Source organism: Astatotilapia calliptera, chromosome 9 (assembly GCF_964374335.1).
Source record: "Astatotilapia calliptera chromosome 9, fAstCal68.1, whole genome shotgun sequence".
In the NCBI taxonomy this organism is placed as follows: Eukaryota; Metazoa; Chordata; class Actinopteri; order Cichliformes; family Cichlidae; genus Astatotilapia; species Astatotilapia calliptera.
This window is the reverse complement of record NC_137430.1, coordinates 16521779-16543895: the sequence shown is the minus strand read 5'-3', so window position 1 is coordinate 16543895 and position 22117 is coordinate 16521779. Positions and strand designations below refer to the sequence as shown.

The window sequence follows — 22117 nt, the reverse complement described above, 5'->3', positions numbered from 1 at the left end:
TTTTTTTTCTTTTTCTTTTTTTGCCAGATGGAACAGGATACGTGGAGGATGGACGAGAAATCTTTGACGATGATTTGGATGATGATGTAGTGGAAGACAAAAGGGGTAAACACAAGGAGTTGATCACATTTTCTGGAGTAAGTTGTCCAGATCAGGTGCATGAATAGGTTTTGTTTGTTTTATCAGGAAAAGGAGGCGCCAAAGGAGCTGACTCAAGGAAGAATGTGAAGAAATCTGTCGTAGCCAAACCCAACAGCATTAAGAGCCTATTCATGAACAGCAACGTCAAGAGGCCTGCTGAGGTATGTGTTTGTTAGCATCTTTGATTTGCTTCTGTGAAAAATGCCCCGTGCAGTCTACATGTAATGATTTCTGTGCCTGCATGGTGCTTTGGATATTCCAGTCAATGTAAAGCTTAACAACATCCAGCTTTTTTATTTTTATTTTTTATTTTTATTTTTTGTCGTTATGCATTTGTCAGATGTTTTTGTACTTTTGTCTCTTACAGAAAGATGTGGATCTGTCCAAAGATGACCTGTTAGGGGATATCTTACAGGACCTGCACTCTGAGGTTGGTAATTCTTCATTTAAACATGTGACAGTAGTCTGTAGCAAGGCGTTTTCATCTATTAACCACACTTGTGATTACACATACTATTCTAAAATCTGCAATGTTTTATTATGTTTCTTTTCTCACCATTTTTTTACTTTTCTCCTGTTTGGGCATGATGACATATTCCCTTCTACTTTTTTTTTCTTTTAAAGGCTGTAATTTCTTTCTTTTGGTGTCTTAGCCTTTGTTAATATGGCTTTAAAATATGCTCCGTCTTTCCAGAAACCAGCTCTTCTGACCCCGCCACCTGTGGTGACTCTAAAGAAAAAGAAATCTGTGGGATCACCCATGAATCCCTTCTCTATCAAACCTCAGTTGCCAAAGGTAACTCACTCCACCCTCCTAATCAAAGCATATTGATTAGCTCTTTAGACATGTTTATAAAGTGGCTTACCTGAAATTATAACGAATCATCATCCCTTTGATAGCAGGACTCACCCTCAGCTGCTGGGGTAAAGGCAAAAGTGATTCGAACGCCACCATCACACTCTGCCTCCAGGTCATCAGTCCGTCCTCCTTCGTCCACATCTGCTTCTCTTGTGGCAAAGCAGAAGGTAAAAGTGGAAGAGCTGAATGAAGAAGACAAGAACGAAGAAGAAGGTAATGAAGATAGTTTCTAATCTCTTGCCTTTTTTTTTTTTTTTTTTGCTTTGTGAAAAGTTTATGCACTAACTTTACATTTTAACATGTTCCTCAGTGAATGATGCCATGGCATTTGATGAGATGGACTTTGATGAACCGATGGAGGTTGGCCTTGAGGAGGAGGCCCCTGTAGTGAAAGACGATGCGGAGTCTAAACATGAAGTAGCAGCAGTGACTGCAGTCAAAGTTGAGGCCAAAGCTGAACCTCAGGATCCAGTCCTCATGTGAGTTTTTCATGCCTTTAGTTCAGCCTCATTTTATTTCCCATAGTTGTAGTTCTATGGGTTGTGCTAAAATTGCTGTCTTTCAGTCCCGAGGAAACGAAGCAAGGACAAGGAAAATATAAAATGTATATAGCAAAATTAACCCGGTGCTTATGTGAGTCAATTTAAATGCCATTTAAACAGGTGTTTACTCCTGTGGCATCTGTTCCTCCCGTGTTTTACCTGCACATGCCGGTGTTTCTAAAGGAATTCGAAAAGCTAAATGCGATGGCTGATTATTGCATTGGGCTATTATGAAAATGACTGCAATTCAGTTCACTTCAGTGGTTCACAAATGTATCTGGGTCAAACAGCAGGGCTCCATACATTAAAGAAGAAGACAAAACATGTCACTCTTCTGTGTCACACCTGCAGTCAATCCCCCACAAAACATTGCTGGACTCATTAAGGTCTGAAATGATTGTAGCTTTGAGTAACTCCAGATTAAAAATAAAGATCTAAGCCGTCTTGTTGTGTTGTTAACTTGCAGGAAGTCAAAAATGAATTCCCCAGCAAGTGAGCAGCATTTAAAGTTGTTCACACTTGCTTTTAAAAACGTGGGAGTCTTGTGTTGCCTGATTATATATTGACTGCGTTGTGCAGTCACTTTGATGATTGCAGGTGCAGTTAGCATGACCCACAGAACTAATTATGTTCTTAAACTGGAATAGTTCACATATGAGCAGATGGGTTTTTAGCAGTTTCTTTGCTGTGTTCCTTGTCAAGGTCCAGCAGAATTGGAAGCTCTTGGGGACAAGAGGAGGAGGGCGGAGGTAACGACGCTCCGGCCGAGGTGCAGGTCGATTCCAGCCAACTTCCTCTGGTGGAGGGCCCGGACGGGGAGCAGGTTTTCCGCTTTTATTGGTTGGATGCTTTCGAAGACCCATACAACCAACCAGGTGGGTCCCATTTTCACCCACTGTGAGGATAAAATACAATGCGGTTACGTTTACTGTTTTTAAAAAAATCATGGGCAGGTTTGTAGAGCTCACCCTGATATGTGAATTTAAATGAAAGGTGTGGTGTACCTGTTTGGAAAAGTGTGGATTGAGTCTGCAAAGTCTCATGTCAGCTGCTGTGTTAGCATCAAGAACATTGAGCGGACCATGTACCTCCTACCTCGCGAATATGTAAGTTTCATCTGTCGAAAAATGAATTACCTGTGAAAGTAGAAAGCTATGTGATTGTGTTGTTTAACTATGATTGAGTTAAGTAGTATTTATATTTGTTTTCCACTACACAATATTAGCAATTGAATATATGGAACTATATTTGTTGGAATCTAAAAAGTGAGATGTAAGTTTTATACAGAAATATCTACTGATTAAAAGTCTAATTAGTGTTTGTATTGCATTTAACAGAAGACAAACCCCAGGACCGGGGAGGTGTCCAACACTCCAGTAGGGATGATGGATGTGTACCAAGAGTTCAACGAGCTCTCTGAGAAGTTTAAGATCATGAAGTTCAAGTCCAAGGTCTGATTAGACTGTAAAGTGTGAATGTAGTCATGTTTTTAGCTTGTGTTTGATTTCTTTTTCTTGTCCTACAGAAAGTGGAGAAGAACTATGCGTTTGAAATTCCTGACGTGCCCACTCAGTGCGAGTACCTGGAAGTCAGATATTCTGTGAGCAGACTTGTATATATGCTATTCCCTCATTGTCCTCGCTTTATCCAGCTCTTTATGTTTAGATAAGCTTTAATCCTTTGGGAAATATTGTTTCGCAGGCTGAGTTCCCCTCGCTGCCTTCTGACCTCAAGGGGGCGACCTTTTCCCACATTTTTGGAACCAACACATCCAGTCTGGAGCACTTTCTCCTCAGCAGGAAGATTAAAGGCCCTTGCTGGTTGGATATCAAGTCACCACGTGAGTAGGAGATGTAGACTTTTACTAAGTTTAACTTTATCTGTTGGAATTTTGCAAAAAAATTCAGATGACATGTTAAACTTAGTCTCTAAACTTCACTGTGTCAATGTTAGAGCTAATGAACCAGCCGGTCAGCTGGTGTAAGGTGGAGGCGCTCTCTCTGAGGAGTGATTTAATCACAGTCGTCAAAGATCTCCCACCTCCACCACTCACTGTCATGTCCATCAGTCTCAAGACTGTCCAGAACCCTAAAACTCACCAAAATGAGGTCAGAACACACACGATCAAATATCCTGCCGGATACTGCGATTTTATGCTTTTTGCAAACAGACTGAAATACTAAAGAAGTGAGGACTCAATGCAGTCATTTTCCCCTGCAGATTGTGTCTCTAGCTGCGCTTATACACTATCGCTTCCACATGGATAAATCTCCTCCTCAGCCTCCGTACCAGACTCATTTCTGCGGTGAGTTTTTTCATGGCGTCGCACATGAGAATGTAGTCTTTGTATGCATAGTTATTTATTGCTGTTTATTTTAACAATCCCCAGCCTTAACGTGTAAAACAAAATGTCATTTAAGAAGTAAAACCAAAGACTAAATGAGTGGGCTTGTCATTTTATTATTTGTCTTCTCAGTTATCAGTAGACCAGCTGACTGCATCTTTCCTTATGATTTCAACGAGGCTGTGAGAAAGAAGGTGAGCGCGTATCCAGATGTAAACCTCAGCGTGTTGGCACTCATTCATAAACTGCAGCTTTAAACATGCATACTAACGTTTAGTGCACAAATCTGGGATTCATCATCTTCTGGATGTTGTCCGTACTCTGCCTGTGGGACATTCCTGTCTATTTTTCCTCTGTTAATATACAGTACAGGTCACTTCGGACGAATATTTGCACAACGGGGTGCAACATGCTTCTTTTTTGTCCAGCATGTTAACAGTTTTCCTTTTGTTAATCACCATGTTCATTGGACACTTACGGATGTCTTAGTTGATTTTGACAATTCATATTAGCAAGCATTGGAGTTCCTCTTGTTTTTGCTCCATTCATCATACTGGACTTTACTAGAACAAGCTTCACCTTCTGCTGTGCCAGTTATTTGTTTTAATTTTTTATTTTTCTATCGATGGTCTGTTATCAGTAGCGCATCGCTGCTATTGAGCGCGTTTAGGAAATTTCATTCTGCACAATGAAGGGAACAGCTGTGACTGGCAAACACAAGCGTATCCGTGGTTATTTAGGGAGCGCTTGATTTGCTTTTTGTTTTATTTGTGTAGCACGCATTTCCAGTATCACTCATTGAAGTCTGGGAAGCCAAAATAGTGAATGTGATTAAAATTCAGTTAATTTTGCTGCTTTACATGGAACTTGAATAGAAGAAGCAGGGTGCTGTATTTTAGTGAAGACACTGACGGTGTGATTCTCTCTGTTAGAATGGGAAGGTGGAGATCGCTTCTACAGAGAGGACTCTGCTCGGCTTCTTCCTGGCCAAGATGCACAAGATTGACCCTGATGTGCTGGTGGTGAGTAGGAGACGTTGAGATTGTGATAATGATTTTTAATTGGGTTTAAAGTTATTGTTTTGTCTCTGGCTAAAAACACTGTACATGTTTGTTTTCTGTAGGGTCATGACATCTTTGGATTTGACTTGGAAGTTCTTCTCCAGCGCATCAATGTGTGTAAGGTTCCCCATTGGTCAAAAATTGGACGCCTCAGGAGGTCCAATATGCCCAAATTAGGGGTAAGGAAACAAATTTGCTGAGAATGTTTTCTTCAAATGTACTAGAAAGAAAGAAAAAAGAAAAAAAGAAGCTTTATGTTCTGTCGTGCTGGTGCTTTTGAATCCGCAGGGTCGTAGTGCCTTTGCAGAGAAGAACGCCACCTGTGGCCGTCTGGTTTGTGACGTGGAGATCTCAGCCAAAGAGCTGATTCGCTGTAAAAGTTATCATCTGACTGAACTCACTGCTCAGGTGCTGAAGACGGAAAGAATCACAGTCCCACAAGAAGACATTAAAAACCTCTACAGGTAAATACATGTAAAGGGTAATTTCACCAAAAACACAGGATAAGAAGTACAAGTCATTTCTTTTGTATTATTCATCTATAAAGTTTCTACATGTTATTTCTTCGCTCACAAATCAATGTGGGAAATAATATGTGTACATTAATATATATATATATATATATATGAATATGTGTGTCAGTGACTCTCCTCACCTCCTGTACCTGTTGGAGTTGACATGGACAGACGCCAAGTTGATCCTCCTGATCATGTGTGAGCTCAACGTGCTGCCACTCGCCCTGCAGATCACCAGTATTGCTGGAAACGTCATGGTAATGCCGACAATGCTGCTCTTTCTTTAACATAATTTAACATGCACAATGATCTTATAGTTTGGCTGAGCCACAAAACTCAAATTGACAGTTTGCAGCATACCAGAGTATTAACAGTCAATTAGTCACATACTTATAATTATTTATTTATTATTTTATTTATTCATATAGCACATTTAATTATAACAGGAACATTGACCAAAGTGCTGTACAAGAATACAAAATACCTATTAAAATAACCTATAATATTGATACCAAACATCAAATATGAATTAACAAATAACTCTCATGCTGTATTAAAAGCCAGTAAATAAAAATGTTTTTTAAGATAAGATTGAAAAAGATTGACAGCAGGAGCCTGTCTGATGTGTAGGGGTAAATTAATCCACAGCTTAGGCGCTACGATTGCAAATGCTCGATCGCCTCTGTGAACCAGCCTCGACCTCGGTATGGCTAAAAGCAAAAGACCCCTTGATCTAAGAGACCTAAAGGGTGCATAAGGCTGCAAGAGGTCAGACAAATACCTGGGAGCCTGTCCATTCAGGGCTTTGTAAGTCAACAATAAATTTTTTTTAAAGTAATTCTGAAGTGGTGAGGGAGCCAATGAAAAGAGGCAAGCACCGGGGAAATATGTTCACATCTTTTAGTACGTGTCAGAAGATGAGCTGCAGCATTCTGGACCAACTGCAGTCTTGTCAGGCAGGTCTGGCTAACTCCAGCGGAGTTGCATTAGTGCAGCTGGGATGTAATAAAAGCATGAATCGCCAAAAAATGATCTCACCTTAGATAACAGCCTCAGTTTGAAGAAAGACCACTGTACAACTGAGCTAATCTGTTTTTCAAAGGTGAAATTGCTGTCAAATATAACCCCAATATTTTTGGCATGCAATTTAATAAAAGGCTAAAGACTGTGCAGGTTAAAATGGGAGGTGCTGGGATTGCCACTTGGTCCAAAAATTATCACTTCGGTTTTGTTCTCATTGAAGTTAAGGAAGTTTGAGGCCAACCGGGATTTAACTTCACCGAGACACTGAAGTAAGGGTTCTAGTAATGCAGTCTCTCTCAGCTGATCAAGAAAAGCATAACAAGTCTAAGCCACAATAGCAATATCATCATCTGACATTTTGGTTTTAGGTTTCTCACACAAGTTTCCACACTTATTGTTTATTCCTTGGACTCCATATTTTTAAAAGTGATGCAATTCAGCCAATTTCCAAAAAGATGATTCTGTTCATCTTCAGTTTCAGCTGACTGCAGGTTTCTCCAACCTTATAAACAATGCATTTGCATAATGAATGAACCCAGCACCACTGATAGAAGACCTCAAGACTGATCTGTAGAAGTCACTTGGATGAGTGTCGAAGCGTTTCTCCCACTGAAAACACAGTCAAGATAAACAATCAACTTTTTTGAGATTTCCTTACCTACAGTATATGATTGAGCGTGCATCAAGACAAATGCAGATAATTATTTAGTAAGCAGGCTGAAGGTGACGCTGGCTTTATGGACAAAAAACACCAAAATTAGATAAGCTACTGAAGTGGGTCATGTCAGTAGCACTGTATGGGAACAGCCACAGTCATTTAAGCTGTATCGTTATGAGTCTGCATGGCGTTAATGTCAGGGCTGTGTGCTGTGGGTCTGGGTAAGATGTTGATATTTTTATGCTGGATTGTCATGTGCTTTCTGTATCTTGGTATTTTCTGCAAAGGCAACAGGTGAGATGTTGAAAGCAGCTTTATTCAAACAGAGTGCTCATTTCAAAAAGCATAAAATTTAATTGTAGGGTCGTATTTTAAAGCAGTTGGTTTCAGGAGCTACAGTTTTACATATTTGTGTTGGAAATGATAACTGTTTCACTGAGTTTTCAATTAATTCATTTTTTACGAGTTTCTTGATATCATAAATTTAGCATTTAGTACCAATAACAGAATTACATGACCTTTGGTATCCAGCTTGATTCAGCTAAAATAGCAAACATGTATTTCAGGGCGATCACACCGTAGTCTTTCTGCCTTTCTGATTATTGAGTTGAGGCAGATTTACAGTGACTATAGACCAACTGATATCCAATATTTTAGCTTTTTTTTAAGAGCGATTAAAAATATGACATTCGAATTTATCGGCTAATATATAATTTTTTTTTCCTTTTGTCTTTTGGACACACAATACAGTAAACAGACTTCCCACTCCCAACGTTTGTTATTTTTACTTGTTTATTTACTCATTTCCGTTTTACTCAGCTCTGCTTGGATCAGCTCTTCGGTCCAAATGTGTGTGTTTCCAACAGGGAAGTTGCAGTGTGCCCTCTGGTGGGCAGATTATACAATGTCAGCACTCGTAACATGGGTTGACGGGTTTTTCTCCAATCTTTTATCTACTTTTTAAAATTTTTATAATGCTGATATCAGTAAAAACAACTAAAAATGCTGTCACAATCCACTCACACTTGTCTGACAAAGACATCAGTTTTACTTCACAAAACTATTATTCTTTCAAACTTCTGCCTTCATTCATTCGTGTTTTTAACCGACTTGTTTCAAGTCCAAACCAACATGTTTTCCCATTTTCTTTGAGGCAAAAAAAAAAAAATCCTTTTTTGACATCTTGTTCTGGAAGCTCTAATCGCCGTATGTGACAGAAAATGTCCTGGAAAATGAGTTTTTCTCCCTGCTTTGTCTCTGCAGTCTCGTACTCTGATGGGAGGCCGCTCTGAGAGGAACGAGTTCCTGCTGCTTCATGCCTTCCACGAGAAAGACTACATCGTCCCTGACAAACCTTCTTTCAAAAAAGCACAGCTCGAGACGGTGAAGATGCAGCCAAATAACACACGCAGCTGAATTTTTGTTTTTTCCAAATTAGTTAATTGAAATAAAGCTCCTTCTATTTTTTTCTTTTTTTTCCAGGCTGAAGGCGAAGATGATGTGGATGCAGGCAAAGGCAAGAGGAAGAAGAAGGCAGCCTATGCTGGAGGTTTGGTGCTGGATCCTAAAGTTGGTAAGCACTGGGCATGTCTAAAAAAATGTATTTACTCACCTTGTTTTTTCATGTTTACGCAATTATTTTAACTCTCTTCTTCTCATTTTTAGGTTTCTATGATAAGTTTGTGCTGCTGCTTGACTTCAACAGTCTGTATCCTTCAATCATCCAAGAGTTCAACATCTGCTTCACCACCGTGCAGAGGGAGGCTCAGAACTCCCAGAAGAAGAAAGAGGTAGTGTTCAAAAACTGGTCACAAGTTGTGTTTATAGGTTGAGCCTGTTGTCCAGCTACGTTAATGCTAAATGCTTCGGATTCGAGATTCAATTCATTTACACACTTTTGACTTGTGTTTTCATGGCAACAGGTGGATGACCCAGAGGAAATTCCCGAGATTCCAGATCCTAACCTAGAAATGGGAATCCTGCCCAAGGAAATCAGGAAGCTGGTTGAACGGCGTAAGCAGGTCAAAGGGCTCATGAAACAGCAAGACATCAACCCAGATCTCTACCTGCAGGTACACACGTGAACACACACTAGCGGTAGGGGTGGTATTTGTGAGCTGGTGTCAGAATAGAACAGAGAAGCTTTATTGTTATTGCATGTGACGTCTTTCGTGAATGAAAAGTCTTTTTTCCATTGGTACCTACTCGGATCGACTCACCACGGTTTTCCATTAGGTCATAGTACCTGGTACCCCCTGCTCTGACAAGGGCTCCAAAGCGATCCGAGCAGGTAGGGCTGCTCAATTAATCGAATTTTAATCACGATTACGATCTGGGCTTTCAACGATCATTAAAAATGACTGAGCCGATTATTAGCCCCTCCCTCATTTATCCGCGACACCTTAAAGGCCGGTCCGTGAAAATATCCGGTTGTTCAGTGATGACGTGACGAATCCTACTTCCGGGTCTAAAGTAGTCTGCGTTTAATATGGCTTTTGTGTTGTTAACATGTTTAATGTTATGTATTTTCTTCTATTTGATCTCAAAAAGCTCCTAAAACAGTCAGTGATCACTGTTGACCTCCCTCGGCTTTTATTACTGCTAATCATTTATTTAAGCTCAGTTTTTAAAACCTTAGGATGTAACTACAGCCCAGCCCATGCAGCAGTATATGAATGACTAACCTCGTATTGTGGATGGATTATCTCAGTTGTTCTCCTGGCTGAAGTTTGGTCCTTTTACAGCATCCTGCCATGCGATTACATTTGTTCCTGACCACCGAGAACACTCACGTTAACTTTTATCGAGTGGAAAAAAGTTAGCTTGTTTATATTATGCTAACATAGCTGTGTCGCTAGCGGTCACGAAGCACATCATTATATACCAGCTAGCCCAACTTCAGTAACCCTACAAACGTCACTGCTGTTTAGTTTTCTGTCTTCATTTATGTTGGAAGTGATAGCAGAGCTGCGACGTTTTAATTTGTTTCCAAAACGCCGCAGTCAGGACATGCTATATTGTATTTAGATAGAAGCTAGCGAGCTAACTCCCTGCTAACTTCTAACTCCGTTAAATGTCATAAATTCCGTTTTCATGGATGCCTGGATGTTAAACTCAATTGTTACACCTGGTAGAGCAGAACGCTGATCATTTTATTAAAGATGAAATACTTTAGACAGTTTTTCAACTCTCAGTAATGCCATAGTGATCGTTTGATATATGGACCTGCAGCGGAGTTTAGGCCCAGACACGGCTAGTGACGTCAGACTGAACAACCGGATTGTCGGGCATAAACCGGTCCGTGGCGCAAAAAAGGTTGGAGACCGCTGATTAAGAAGACCCGAGGGAAGCTCGGAAAGCTAAGCAGAAGTTATTTGGAGAGTGACTGCCATTGGTTGAAAAGAGAGTTTAAAAAAAAAAAAAAAAAACTTCAGTGGTGTTGCACACTATTTTATATTATTTTTTTAAAGTCATTGTTAACCCTTTAAAGCCGGTCAGAGCAGCACGCTCCGTTTTGCGTAACTATTTTTAAATCCCTGTAGAACCTGAACCGTGTAAGCTAGCGCAATAATTTGTTTTGCATATGAAACCGGAGGAGTTGTACTTACATCTTATGCCATCAGCTTGTCCTCGGTCACGGTTTCCTTCCACATATAGCTTTGCAAAAATTGCATAAAAAGCGCTTGCAGGAACAAAAACATAATATTCCAGAAACACGCTTTGCCGTTCCTATCAGCTGTTCGTAACACTTCCCACAGTGAAATGAGGCACATGCTGTTTTCTTTGCAAATTTGCATCATAGGATTGTTTTTTGTTTTTCCTGCAGTATATAAAAATTGCTATATCTCCAAAATAAAACTATGAAGACACTCAAAATAAATTTCCTGTGGTGGGAAACTATTTTTTGCAACTTTATTGTATTTAAAGTTTTGAGGGATAAACCTCTTAAATTTCTCCAAGTAGAAATATATGTAAACAAAACAAAAGCGATTTTCAATTTTTTTTGTAGTTTATTGCACTTTTTTGCAATTTATGTAATTACTATGGACTTAATGCATACATATTATTAAAATATGGGCTATAACAGTTGTATTGATGTATAGCAACTTGAAATGCTCCCACAAATGGCACTACAGCATGTAAAAAAAAAAAAAAAAAAAATATAAGCTCTGGTGGACTTGGTTCCATAGTAGGTCTTAAAGGGTTAAATAAATATCGTCAAATAATCGTGATCTCAATTTCAGTGAAAATAATCGTGATTATCATTTTTGCCATAATCGAGCAGCCCTACGAGCAGGTACTGAAATGTGACGTCATCAGACTTGTAAACAAGACGCCACTGATCAGCCAATCAGTGGCGTCTTGTTTACGAAATTCAAAACCACCCCAGCAACGAGGGAAATGGCTACAAGAAACAACGCCGTGGTCCCCAAGTCGGACGAAAAGTCACAGACGGAGCAGCAGGTTTATCGTCGCCTCGATGTCCACCTTTGTTATAGCGTTCGTGTCGCATACTAATTACGTCATGGGATGCTCAGACGTGTTGCTATAACAACAACCAAGCACATTGGGTGGTATTCAATTGTTATGTAAAACCAGACTATCCGAGTCAAGCCCTGGCAAGTCGATCCGAGTAGGTACTAATGGAAAGACGGCTAAAGTTGCACACATACTCAATAAATGAAAAACAATATGTAATAATATATAAAAATCAGTGCAGTGTATAAAACAGTGTACCTAAGAAATGGCAGAAACTTAGATGAGACTGATGGAAAGCGCCACACCATATCATATCGGATTAATTAAATCTGTTGTTGAATATTTTGCTGCGCTGCACTCATTTTAGCCGGTTTTCCCATTGGAATATTTTTGTCCCTCAGTACGACATCCGTCAGAAGGCTCTGAAGCTGACTGCTAACAGTATGTACGGTTGCCTGGGATTCAGCTACAGCCGCTTTTACGCCAAGCCACTTGCTGCCCTGGTTACACACAAGGGTAGGGAGGTGAGTACACAAACACACTGCTGACTTTATAGGCTATGTGGACCTCGAGCGTTTTAGCTGTAAAGCTTTGTTTTTAGAGCAGTATCTGGATCTATAAAAGGCACCAAATACACTGAGACTGATTAAATACAAGTTTATCCTACTTTCTTTTGAAAAGTGTAAAGAACAGTCCAACGTTCATCCACAAGAGGGCACTGCTACATTATATTCAGCACTGTGCAACACTCCTTACTCTGGCCTATTTTCTTTGACTTGTCATTTGTTTTCTGCTTTATCCTGACTCACATTTGTTTCTACAAATGTCTTTGTTTCTCCCACACCCTGTGCCCTTTTCTGTCTCCCAAATATGATTACATCTTCAATTTCATTTAGTCAGAATAAGAGACTTTCCTTATTTTCGGTGATATCAGTGACACTATGCAAGTATTTTCCAATAACAGAATGCCACGGGCACTCTTGAATCTAACACTCTCCATTTAAAGTCTCATTGTGTAAGCACTTCTTTCAACACACAAATGGAATGACAGTGGCATGCACGCTCAATAAATTGGTGCAAAGATGCATGTGTACTGCATGACATAAACAGCTAAAGCTGGTATTGTAACTGAACACCCCACACACACACACACGAGCACACACACACTCACACTCTCCCACTATGTCAGTGGTAGTACTCATGTTCATTTAATGAGCTCTAACAGTACAAGTCCTCAGCAGAGGCATCAGGCTTTGCCTCAGGGGAGTCCTTCATTAAGATCCCCTTACACACTCATTGTGCTCCCTAATAGAGGGCAGGGCAGTAACTCACTGTGCGTGTTTGTTATTTTGTCAGTCCGTTTGGGCCTCCAGTCATGCTTGTTGTTCAGCTGACAGAGCTACATTGTTAAAGTTGTGTATTGGATTTGCTGCTGCAGGTGGGAGTTTCTGTCCCTCAACACTTCACCGCTTATATCTTGTAGTTCGTATTTATCAACAGCCTGAGGTAGATGGGTTCATTTACATTTGTACCTCCTGCTTGCTTTACATAATCCGGGAAGCATCACCATTCTCGTGTAAGGAGTAGACTAGATTTCCATTATTCGAAGGCTTTGCTCTTGCCCGTGTTGCTAGATTTAGAAGCCCTAATTTAATCATGTGGAATAGACTTACAGCTAGCAGCTATTTTCACAACCTTTCTTGTTGATTTATTTGTTGTATAAAAACTGAAACCTCAAAGTTATTTATCACAGGAGGGCCAGAAATCCAAATTTAGTTGGAGAAAATGCTGACACAGATGTCACCATTAGTGAGTCACATTAAGATAGTTATATGCTACACCTTCAAGCTGATCACTCTGCTGGTGCCTGGAAGTAAGAAGGTTTCACTAGAACAGATTCGATTGGGTACATTGAGAATACAGATACTGATGTCCAATGTCCCTGAAGCAAAAGGGAGTTCGCATCATACATAATGGGATTATACATATCTAACCAAGGCTGTATTAAAAACCTGTGAAGCATAAGTGGTGTAACAGTAAAATGATGCAGCTGGAGCTCTTTTGTAATGGTGGGACTGGAAGGATGTGAAATTGTCCTTGCTTTTGAAAAAGTCTAACAACAACTGATGTGTATATAAAAGATGTTTTGTTTTTGTTTTTTGTGCTTCATGAACAAAACATTTTCATCATGTCCGCACAGAAATGGAGCATTTTTGTTGCCCATTATCCATAGCATGCTAACAGGATTACCATTAAGAGCTGAGCAGACATCATCCCAATCTATATCTGAATCTGGGACTCCTTTGCCCCCATATGGAGCTCACACTGACGGTGGCGAGTCCTTGTTACGGTCAGTATAAAAGATGGAGGTAGCTACAGCGATTGGTTTCTGAAGCCTTGAAGAGTGTTTTCATTTCAAATGCAGGTTTATTTTTATTTTTGTTTTTTATCCTGAAGCTATGCCCATATTTAATACTGTTTGTGGTACTTTGTGTAGATGGCTGTATCCTCAGTGTTGAGAAGAGGGCAGGGTGTAGATTAGGTTTGGTCGACTGACCCGTTTGCCACGGAATATCGAACCGTCCTCGAGGCCTGGTGCGAGTCATGCGCGTCTGCCCCAGGCTTCTTCCACCCGTCCTATCAAAATAAAGCATAAAAACATAAATTACTGTTATTGAAGAGTCGCTTGGTTACCTGATTTTTACCTGATTATCTGTTGCAGTTACTCCTCAATGAAATGATTATTCCTTAATTAGTATTATTAATAATTATTACTCTAATTAGTATGTTCAGCGGTAAATGGGCTTGTTCTTATGTAGCGCTTTTCTACTCTACTCAAAGCGTTTTATACAACACGCCTCAGTCACCCCAGCACTTTTTTCTTCCTAAGTGGTGCTTTCTAACATTCACATTTTCATGAACGCATCAGAGGAGCAACTTGAGGTTCTGTATCTTACTTAGACATGCAGATGGGAGCAGCCAGGCATTGAACGGCCCACCTTTCAGTTAGTAAAGTCCCTACATCCTGAGCTACAGCCACCCAAGTATGAAGTCAACCTCCAAGCATCACAATGTGACACAAATACATTTGCCAGGATCAAATACCTTACTACTCTACAGTTATCCTTACACAGTTGCTGAACATTATAAGCCTTTATACAGAAGGTTATACTGGTGGTATGTCTCATTAGACTGCATTGGGTTTATCAAGGTGTACTTAATAATGTGTCAGCTGAGTGTTTATACTAATAGTGATTCAGATGCTTTGCAGGTTTGTTGGAAACTAAAATTTCCTCCAAAGTTTTCTAAAACTTCTCAAGTTGTCCTGTGTGGCGAGGAGGCTGTAAGCAAATTGGATGTAGGACTTCAGTACACTACAGAGAGACGTGCGTCAAAAAGGTCATCAGTCAGTGTGCGGTGTATACACACGTACCTCGGCTTGCTGATGAAGCAGGAGATCCCACTTCACACAATCTTAGTGTTTTGTTTACTTTGTATCTATGATCCTACCACAACTCTATTTATATAGCAGCTTGTGTGTTTGGAGAGCGCGTGGCTTCAGCACCAGCCTGCTGATAATAAGGCAACATGCTGTGGAAGATATTCTTTGAAATTTACTTTTTGTCAGTTTTACTTGTATATAAGTGTGTGTGTGTGTGTGTGTATAAATCTTATAGCATCTAAAATAGGATTTTTGTAGGACAGTTTTTCCAGCACTTGAGCATCATATGCTCGTCAAGGAAAAGCAGCAGATCAGCAGTAGTACGAACCAAATGTGTCTGTTTTACTGAATTGTACAGAGTCCTAAAGTTAACAGGAGGCAAGCCGAGTAGTTCTCGGTAGTTTCCGACTGCAGCGAGCCAGAAAAGCCAGCTGGCATTTATAACTGGGTTTCTAGTGTATTTGTGGGCATTGCCATTTGCACTCCCACCCCCATTTTAATCGTCACATTTGCACTCCACTTTCATCTCATGATTTAGGAGGCTTTTTATTTTTGTAATTGTAACATGTACACTGATCACCACTCTGTCCACAGTGTAAATCCACCCTCCTCTCGCGCCCCTGCGTTCCCTTCATCTGTTTGGATGAGTGTCCAGAGTGAATGTTCATGTGTTCTCTGTATTTATTGATTGGCCCGGCTCTCATCTTTCTCTCGCTCTCGTTTTAAAATGAGGCCTAACCCCCCAGTGTGGCCGGATGGCTCAGGCTGCAGGCCACGGCAGTGTCTCAGCCCTGGGCTTAGATGGGGGTTGACAGACCCTTGGCTGTGGACCTTCTGATCAAATTTGCCAACTTAGGAGGGGAAAGCCCCCCACTTACATCTCCTCCTGATTCTTGTGCGTCTTCCTTGGGTATGTCTTCTATCGTGTGTGTGTGTGTGTGTGTGTGTGTGTTACTACTACCCATCTGTGTGTGCGTGCACAAGTGCTACTGGCCGAACTCTGCCCTTTGTCGGGACCATTTGTTGTGGCCCTGTTCTGTCCTGGTATGTGTGGGTATTAAAGGGGGGGATGATGGGTATTAAGAGGAAGGTGAAGGTTTAGGATTACACAGTCAAGGGTCCTCCACAGATTGATGTCCCCCTCACTCCCTCAGCGTTATTTTGGGTTCTTTTGTATGTTCGCCAGAGAGCATTTGGGTGCAGAGAAATGGTTGTATGACACAGACAGACAGCTTGCACACATGTGATTATTTCGTTTTTAATTTTATTTATTTATTTTTTGTTAATGGGTTGATAAATGCATCTGTCACACCAGAAAGATTTTTTTTTGGCCACAGGCTGCTGGATCTCCGAATTCATCCACTAAATGAGGAGATTTTAATTTGGGGGGGAAAGGTTTCCGCAAACCTGCTTAGGGATGACGAATCAGCTGCAGGTTTAGAACAACTACATGATTTTTCCTTTGTTGACCTGTGTTATTGTTAATGTTTCTAGTCACTTGAAATGGCAAAGAGTCTGTACTTGAATTTAATTTGTGTTTATGAAATCAGAAGCTCGCTTTTTAAAATTCTCAATTGTTTAGTTTGGCCTGCTTCTCTTGCATGATGGTGTGTTTACGTCGTCCTAATCGAGTGATGTTCACAGCGCAGGCCGAGGGAAGCTGCTTATTGTTGCGGATCGCAGATTGGTTTGACCTTTGACCCTTTTGCCTGCAAATCTGACAACCATTAGCAGGTGTGTGTCTCTCCGGATGGAGGGTGACTCCTAAAAGCCATTCTGCTGTAATTGAGTCTCTGTCCTTGTGTTTAAAAACAGCCTGACAGGAGCTCGTAGTTGACATTATTGGCTGGCATGCAGAGTGAAGATAGAAGCTGGCTTCTGTAACGGAGCTGAGGGTGCAGAGAGGTCAGAGTTTGGTTTAGGTTAAACCCTCTCCCGTACGTACGTGTGTGCAAGGGTGCATGTGCTCGTAATGAAGTCTAAGTAAATATTGTTGCCCCTGGTGTCCCTTGTTCTGCTTCTGTATCATCTCTCTTGTCTCAAGAATCACAAATCAGTTCCCAGAATTAGACACAGAAATACCTGAACCAACCTATCACGTCTCATTTGTGGTCGCATCTGTCAGACTGCATGCTCTGATGTCATGTGAGTAAATACTGTTGCCCTCATTTCTTTCATTGAGGGTTTCAGAATCACAGTGGTCATTTTTACATTTCCCTGAATTAGACATAAGAATACATAAGCCTGCCTACTCCGCCGGTGCGTTTGGGGAAATGAGGGCTGCGATGTTTCCATGATCCTGTAGTCCTTTTAAAGAGTGGGCTTTTCTCTTGATAGGAGTGGACTTAACAAATAGTCACATGGGAGCAGCGCTGCTATTCTGGCATCAATAGCGTGTCTGTGAGGGCAGACGGTGGACCGCGCAGGGGCTCAGAGTTTAAACGGCGACTTCGTAACACCTGCTAATGAGGCCATGTGAGAATGAGCTTATGGCAGAGATTATAATTGATAATGGATTCATCTGGCGTGCATTTGAATTTATTTGTTTACTTTATAACTTTATTTTGAAAAGTTCTATATAAATACTAAATAAGGGTTTGTTTTCCCTCAGAATTATTTATTCTATGGATTTTGTTCCCACATAAACATGTTTTATGAGTGAGCAGCTATTTAAATTTTACATAAAGAAGAACCACATTTTGAGTCTTTTCAAACGCAGCTTTTAACATTTTAAAAAAGATTAACTTCAGTAGCACAAGTTTTTAAAATTCATTTTAGTGACTTTGTTCTAAATCAATGGCAGCCATACTGAGTAATAATTAGTATTAATAATAGTAGTAAATAATTCATAATAACAATACTAAATCATCAATAATTATAGTGACTGACCCCCAAAAAGAGCATTACTATTTACCCTGTGGAGTGAGTTGAATTTATTTATAGTGTTAGCTTTTAGTTAGGGGTGCAATGATATTCGTATTGATATTGAACCGTTCAATACAGTGCTTTCGGTTCGGTACGCATATGTATCGAACAATACAACATTTGTAATTTATTTTATCAATTTTCCTTCTGACGATGCTGTCTGTGTTGAGCGCTCAGTGAATCTGTGTTCGACTACTCCGCCTAGGCTGCACTGTCCAGCGCAGATCCACTGAGCGCTCAACACAGACAGCATAGTCAGAAGGAAGAGCGCAGGGCAAGCTAGCGAGACAGAAGTTAAGCTCTACTTGCAACAAGCAAATTGAACCTCATTCAGATCTGGCGTTTGGAATTATTTTGGTTTTCATGTGACGTATGACCCTGAAGGTAAGCGAGTCATGGACTAAAGTAAAACAGTATGTTGGATGTGCCATGCAATGCTCAATTACATTGGTGTGAACTAGTGTGTTAGCGCAGTTAGCTCGTTAACGTGTTGGCCGTCTAGCCCCATGCACGGAGCGATCGGCGGTAGCTCGTTAACGGAGATTTGCCGTGTTGTGGCGTTAAGGTCATTTCAACGAGATTAACCTGAAAGCACTAGTGGGAACACAACGAATATGACTGCACATTTACGCCGACATCATCGTAGTGCAAAGACAAGTGAAAGCAGACAAAAAAAAGCAAGCATGCTACTAACTTTAGCCGAGTCATTTAGACCGCTGTTAGCACATGATTCTCCTTACGCTGCTGAGAATATAGCCCAGAAGAAGCGGATAGTATAGCTTTTATTTTGGAAAGAGCCATTTCTCTGTAATAAACTCTCTTTTCCAAAGATGAGTGATTCCTCAATCAGATACAGGGCTTGCAATATCGCTAGCCCGACGTCCCGGAGCTAGCGATTTTTTCAGTCGGGCTACCAAAATCTATCTCTTCCCTGCCCGTCGGGCTATTGTAGGAAAAATATATATCAATGCTTTTGCATTCTTTCAGAAATGTAGCTGGGTAATTATGTCATTGGCATCGGTGAGCCACTGTCAATATGTGACATATTGAAATCGCGTTTGAATTTGCGCTTGTTTTTTTGCTTTCACTTTGCAATGTGCGAACTGTGTATAGAGAGCCACAGCACTGATCTGTGAGTGATGATAATTTGCGCACCAATTCCTCTGACATCGTCTTATTAATTGTTAGCTTACTATGCAAACATGACAAGTGAAATCTCCCGCAGCTTAAACATGTGAGAGGTTGATCGCGCAGAGAATCGCTGAGCTTATGTGAGTGCGTGTGTAAAAGCATTTCAGTTCTGCTGAGCCAAATAAGACAGGTCAGGGTGAAGAAGTGACAGCCAAAGAAAAGCTTACCACAAAACGGAGAAGTTATGACAAATCAGACTATAAGGCAAAAAGAAAGTGCAGCTTCATGGTTTCATGGACAAAAGAATTTCTGTGGCTGCAATATGACGAGCTAAATAACCAGGGCTGCACATAAGTGGTCCGCAGGTGCGCATTCGCTGTCAAAATAAAAAACACGCACAAGGGTTAGGGTTAAATTTTAAAACTGTACTTTTGAGTTAAAATATATATTTATAATTTTAATAAATGACAAATTAAAAATGCATGAACATTTTTTTTGTATCGAAAAAATATCGAACCGTGACACCAAAGTATCGAACGAACCGTGAATTTTGTGTATCGTTGCACCCCTACTTTTAGTGATTAGTAAAACCAGATATTTGAGATTAAATCATCATTATTCCACATTTTGTTGCATGCCAGTGCTTTTTTTTCCTTTGCTTTTTGGGAACCATTTCTTTCTCAAATTCACTCCCCACCAACCAGTGGCATATTTAGTTGAGTACTTCGACGGTCTAGCATCTTTCAAAAGTTAGTAAGTCCCTCTGACTGTTGCTTTATTCCCCAGGCGCTCACTCTATTCGATAGAGCCAAAGATTTGATTTGGTGTAGATTTCAAAAGCATGAATAATCATTTAAATTCATGATAATCATGATTTAATTATTGGCCACAATAATTTTCACTACTTTTTTTTTTTTTTTTGTCTTCATGACAGCTGTATTGCACCCCCATTTAAAAAAAAAATAAAATAAATAAAAGTAATAAAAAGTCTGGCTTCACTGCTGCTCTTGTGTATCTGCCATTATATTGCTTATTTACTTGACAATGTATTAAAAACTTGGCTGAGAAAATGCAGTGACATACCAGGATGCGCCTTTTCCTGCTATTAAAGTACAGTATTATAATTGAGCGGACAGCAGGAGGATTGTTGTCATTGTTGAGTTATTTTCAATCAGTGTCGGCGTTTGTGATCTTGGCCGGTTGTATTAAATCAGTCACAGCTTTACAACAGATTGACCTTCCCGATGGCAGACATGAGAACACAGCTATGGCATCTGCCAGGACAGGTGTGTGTGTGTGTGTGTGTGTGTGTGTGTGTGTGTGTGTGTGTGTGTGTGTGTGTGTGTGTGTGTGTGTGTGTGTGTGTGTGTGTGTGTGTGTGTGTGTGTGTGTGTGTGTGTGTGTTGTGCTCTGTGCTCGTGAATTCTTGCGTGCAAGTGAAATCATTTTAGTGAAAGAAGGACTTTCGGTCTCTGTGGGTGTGTACGGAGGTGTGTGCAGATATAACTTCACGGTAGCAGAAGAGAGCCTGTAAATCTTTTATGCATCTTTGCGTGTGCGAGGCTGTGTTCGTGAAAGAGTTTTGCAAACTTGTGTGTGTGTGCTCAAGTGCCTTGTGGACATGTTGTGTGTATGTCACCCCGCCACCCCCCAGCTCTGACAGTGGTGTGTTCCTCCACAGGTGCTATTTCAGTCGACCGACTGTCATCCCAAAATGCTTTTCAGCTGAGTGCTTTTCAAAACAATCGTCACTGGTGCCCCAGACTCTTTTTACAAGGGCCCTCTGCTACACAGAGGTTTAACATGCCGCTTCTGATCTGCTGATCAGTAGAAGGATGTATGTGGTGTGTATGTGTGTGTGCCAGAGTTCAAGATGTAATGATAATGGGAGGGGTGGGGGGGCTCGCGCATTTATCTTTTGTCTTTACTGCTGCCTTTCAGTCTGCAAACCACTCATCACTCAACCAAGCAGGTCAGTTAAGAGTAATATTCTTATTAAAATGACAGCCTGGCAAAAGACAAAAGATATTTTGATGAGAAGTGTATGAGGGTTGGGGGGGTAGTGGATTCAAATAAAGAATACACGAGATTGACGTGACAACAAGACATGTAAGGCCTTAATAGATGAGGCCAACAAAAAGCTGAGCAACAGCTGGGAAAAGGAGGATATCACAACAAGGCTGAACCACTCATCAATTAGCATGACAGGGTGCAATAACGCACAGCTAATGGGTACAGGTCGTGTGCAGGCACACAGGTGCACATGCAAAGACATGAGGCGCTGTTAAAAGCACTAAATGAAAAGCTGTGAAAAGTCAAGTCAAAGACGGCGGGAAAATGCAGCTTTTAAAGTGAGATATTAGGACGGGTATTGAAAAGTGTCGATGGGTTTGTGTTAAGCGGCTTTGTAACAATATTCAGTCTGAAATCCATTGCTCCCTTTTAAACTTTGATTTAAAGTCTGAGTTGTATTCAGCTGGACAGGAGGTGTTATTTCCCTTAGACTTTGCCTCCTGTAGTTGTTACTCCTGGTCACTTTTTTCTTTTCTGTTTTTTTTTTTTTTTTTTTTTGGGCATCTTTGAATGTTGCAAACCTAGTGGTAGTACCACTTAACCAAAGTACATCTTCTGGAGCCCTGAAGTCTGTGTGTTCGAGGCACAAGGCAGATTTGTTGGGTACATTAGGTTTTAAAAATGAGTAGTGCAAAGGAAAAATGCCACATGGAAGCTGCATGTCAGTGTAAAACTCGTGCAGGAATACCGCACTAATGCTTTAACTGCTGAATCTAAACTTGGAGCGTCTGAAAATGCTGCTGCTGCTGCCAACTGCAGTGTCTTGACTCTGCTGCAAGTCACAGGTTTGTTTATTGCAGGGTTTGCATTCAAGTAGGGCACACTGGTTGGATAGCAAAGCGTTGCAGATGTGTTCTTGATGGCCAGGTGAAAAATGTTGAGTTTGTTAAATAAATCTTTTGCAGTGATCACAAAAGCTATTTG

The 22117-nt window shown here is 40.6% G+C and overlaps 1 protein-coding gene across 2 annotated transcripts in view; it reads left to right on the top strand.

Moving 5' to 3' along the window:
* The window catches only part of pola1 (polymerase (DNA directed), alpha 1), a 66262-nt gene that overhangs the window by 1151 nt on the left and 42994 nt on the right, over positions 1-22117 (top strand). The window contains exons 4-26 of one of the 2 annotated variants that reach the window (XM_026179415.2): positions 28-105; positions 187-302; positions 509-571; positions 836-937; positions 1045-1213; positions 1311-1479; positions 2245-2417; positions 2536-2648; positions 2880-2993; positions 3068-3142; positions 3244-3382; positions 3496-3650; positions 3763-3847; positions 4019-4080; positions 4819-4908; positions 5010-5126; positions 5236-5411; positions 5590-5719; positions 8407-8526; positions 8626-8716; positions 8809-8933; positions 9066-9215; positions 12024-12146. In XM_026179415.2, the coding sequence (XP_026035200.2) occupies positions 28-105; positions 187-302; positions 509-571; positions 836-937; positions 1045-1213; positions 1311-1479; positions 2245-2417; positions 2536-2648; positions 2880-2993; positions 3068-3142; positions 3244-3382; positions 3496-3650; positions 3763-3847; positions 4019-4080; positions 4819-4908; positions 5010-5126; positions 5236-5411; positions 5590-5719; positions 8407-8526; positions 8626-8716; positions 8809-8933; positions 9066-9215; positions 12024-12146 (2735 nt within the window). Of the gene's footprint in view, positions 1-27; positions 106-186; positions 303-508; positions 572-835; positions 938-1041; positions 1214-1310; positions 1480-2244; positions 2418-2535; positions 2649-2879; positions 2994-3067; positions 3143-3243; positions 3383-3495; positions 3651-3762; positions 3848-4018; positions 4081-4818; positions 4909-5009; positions 5127-5235; positions 5412-5589; positions 5720-8406; positions 8527-8625; positions 8717-8808; positions 8934-9065; positions 9216-12023; positions 12147-22117 lie in introns of both variants that reach the window. The other variant, XM_026179414.2, reaches the window with a different exon arrangement.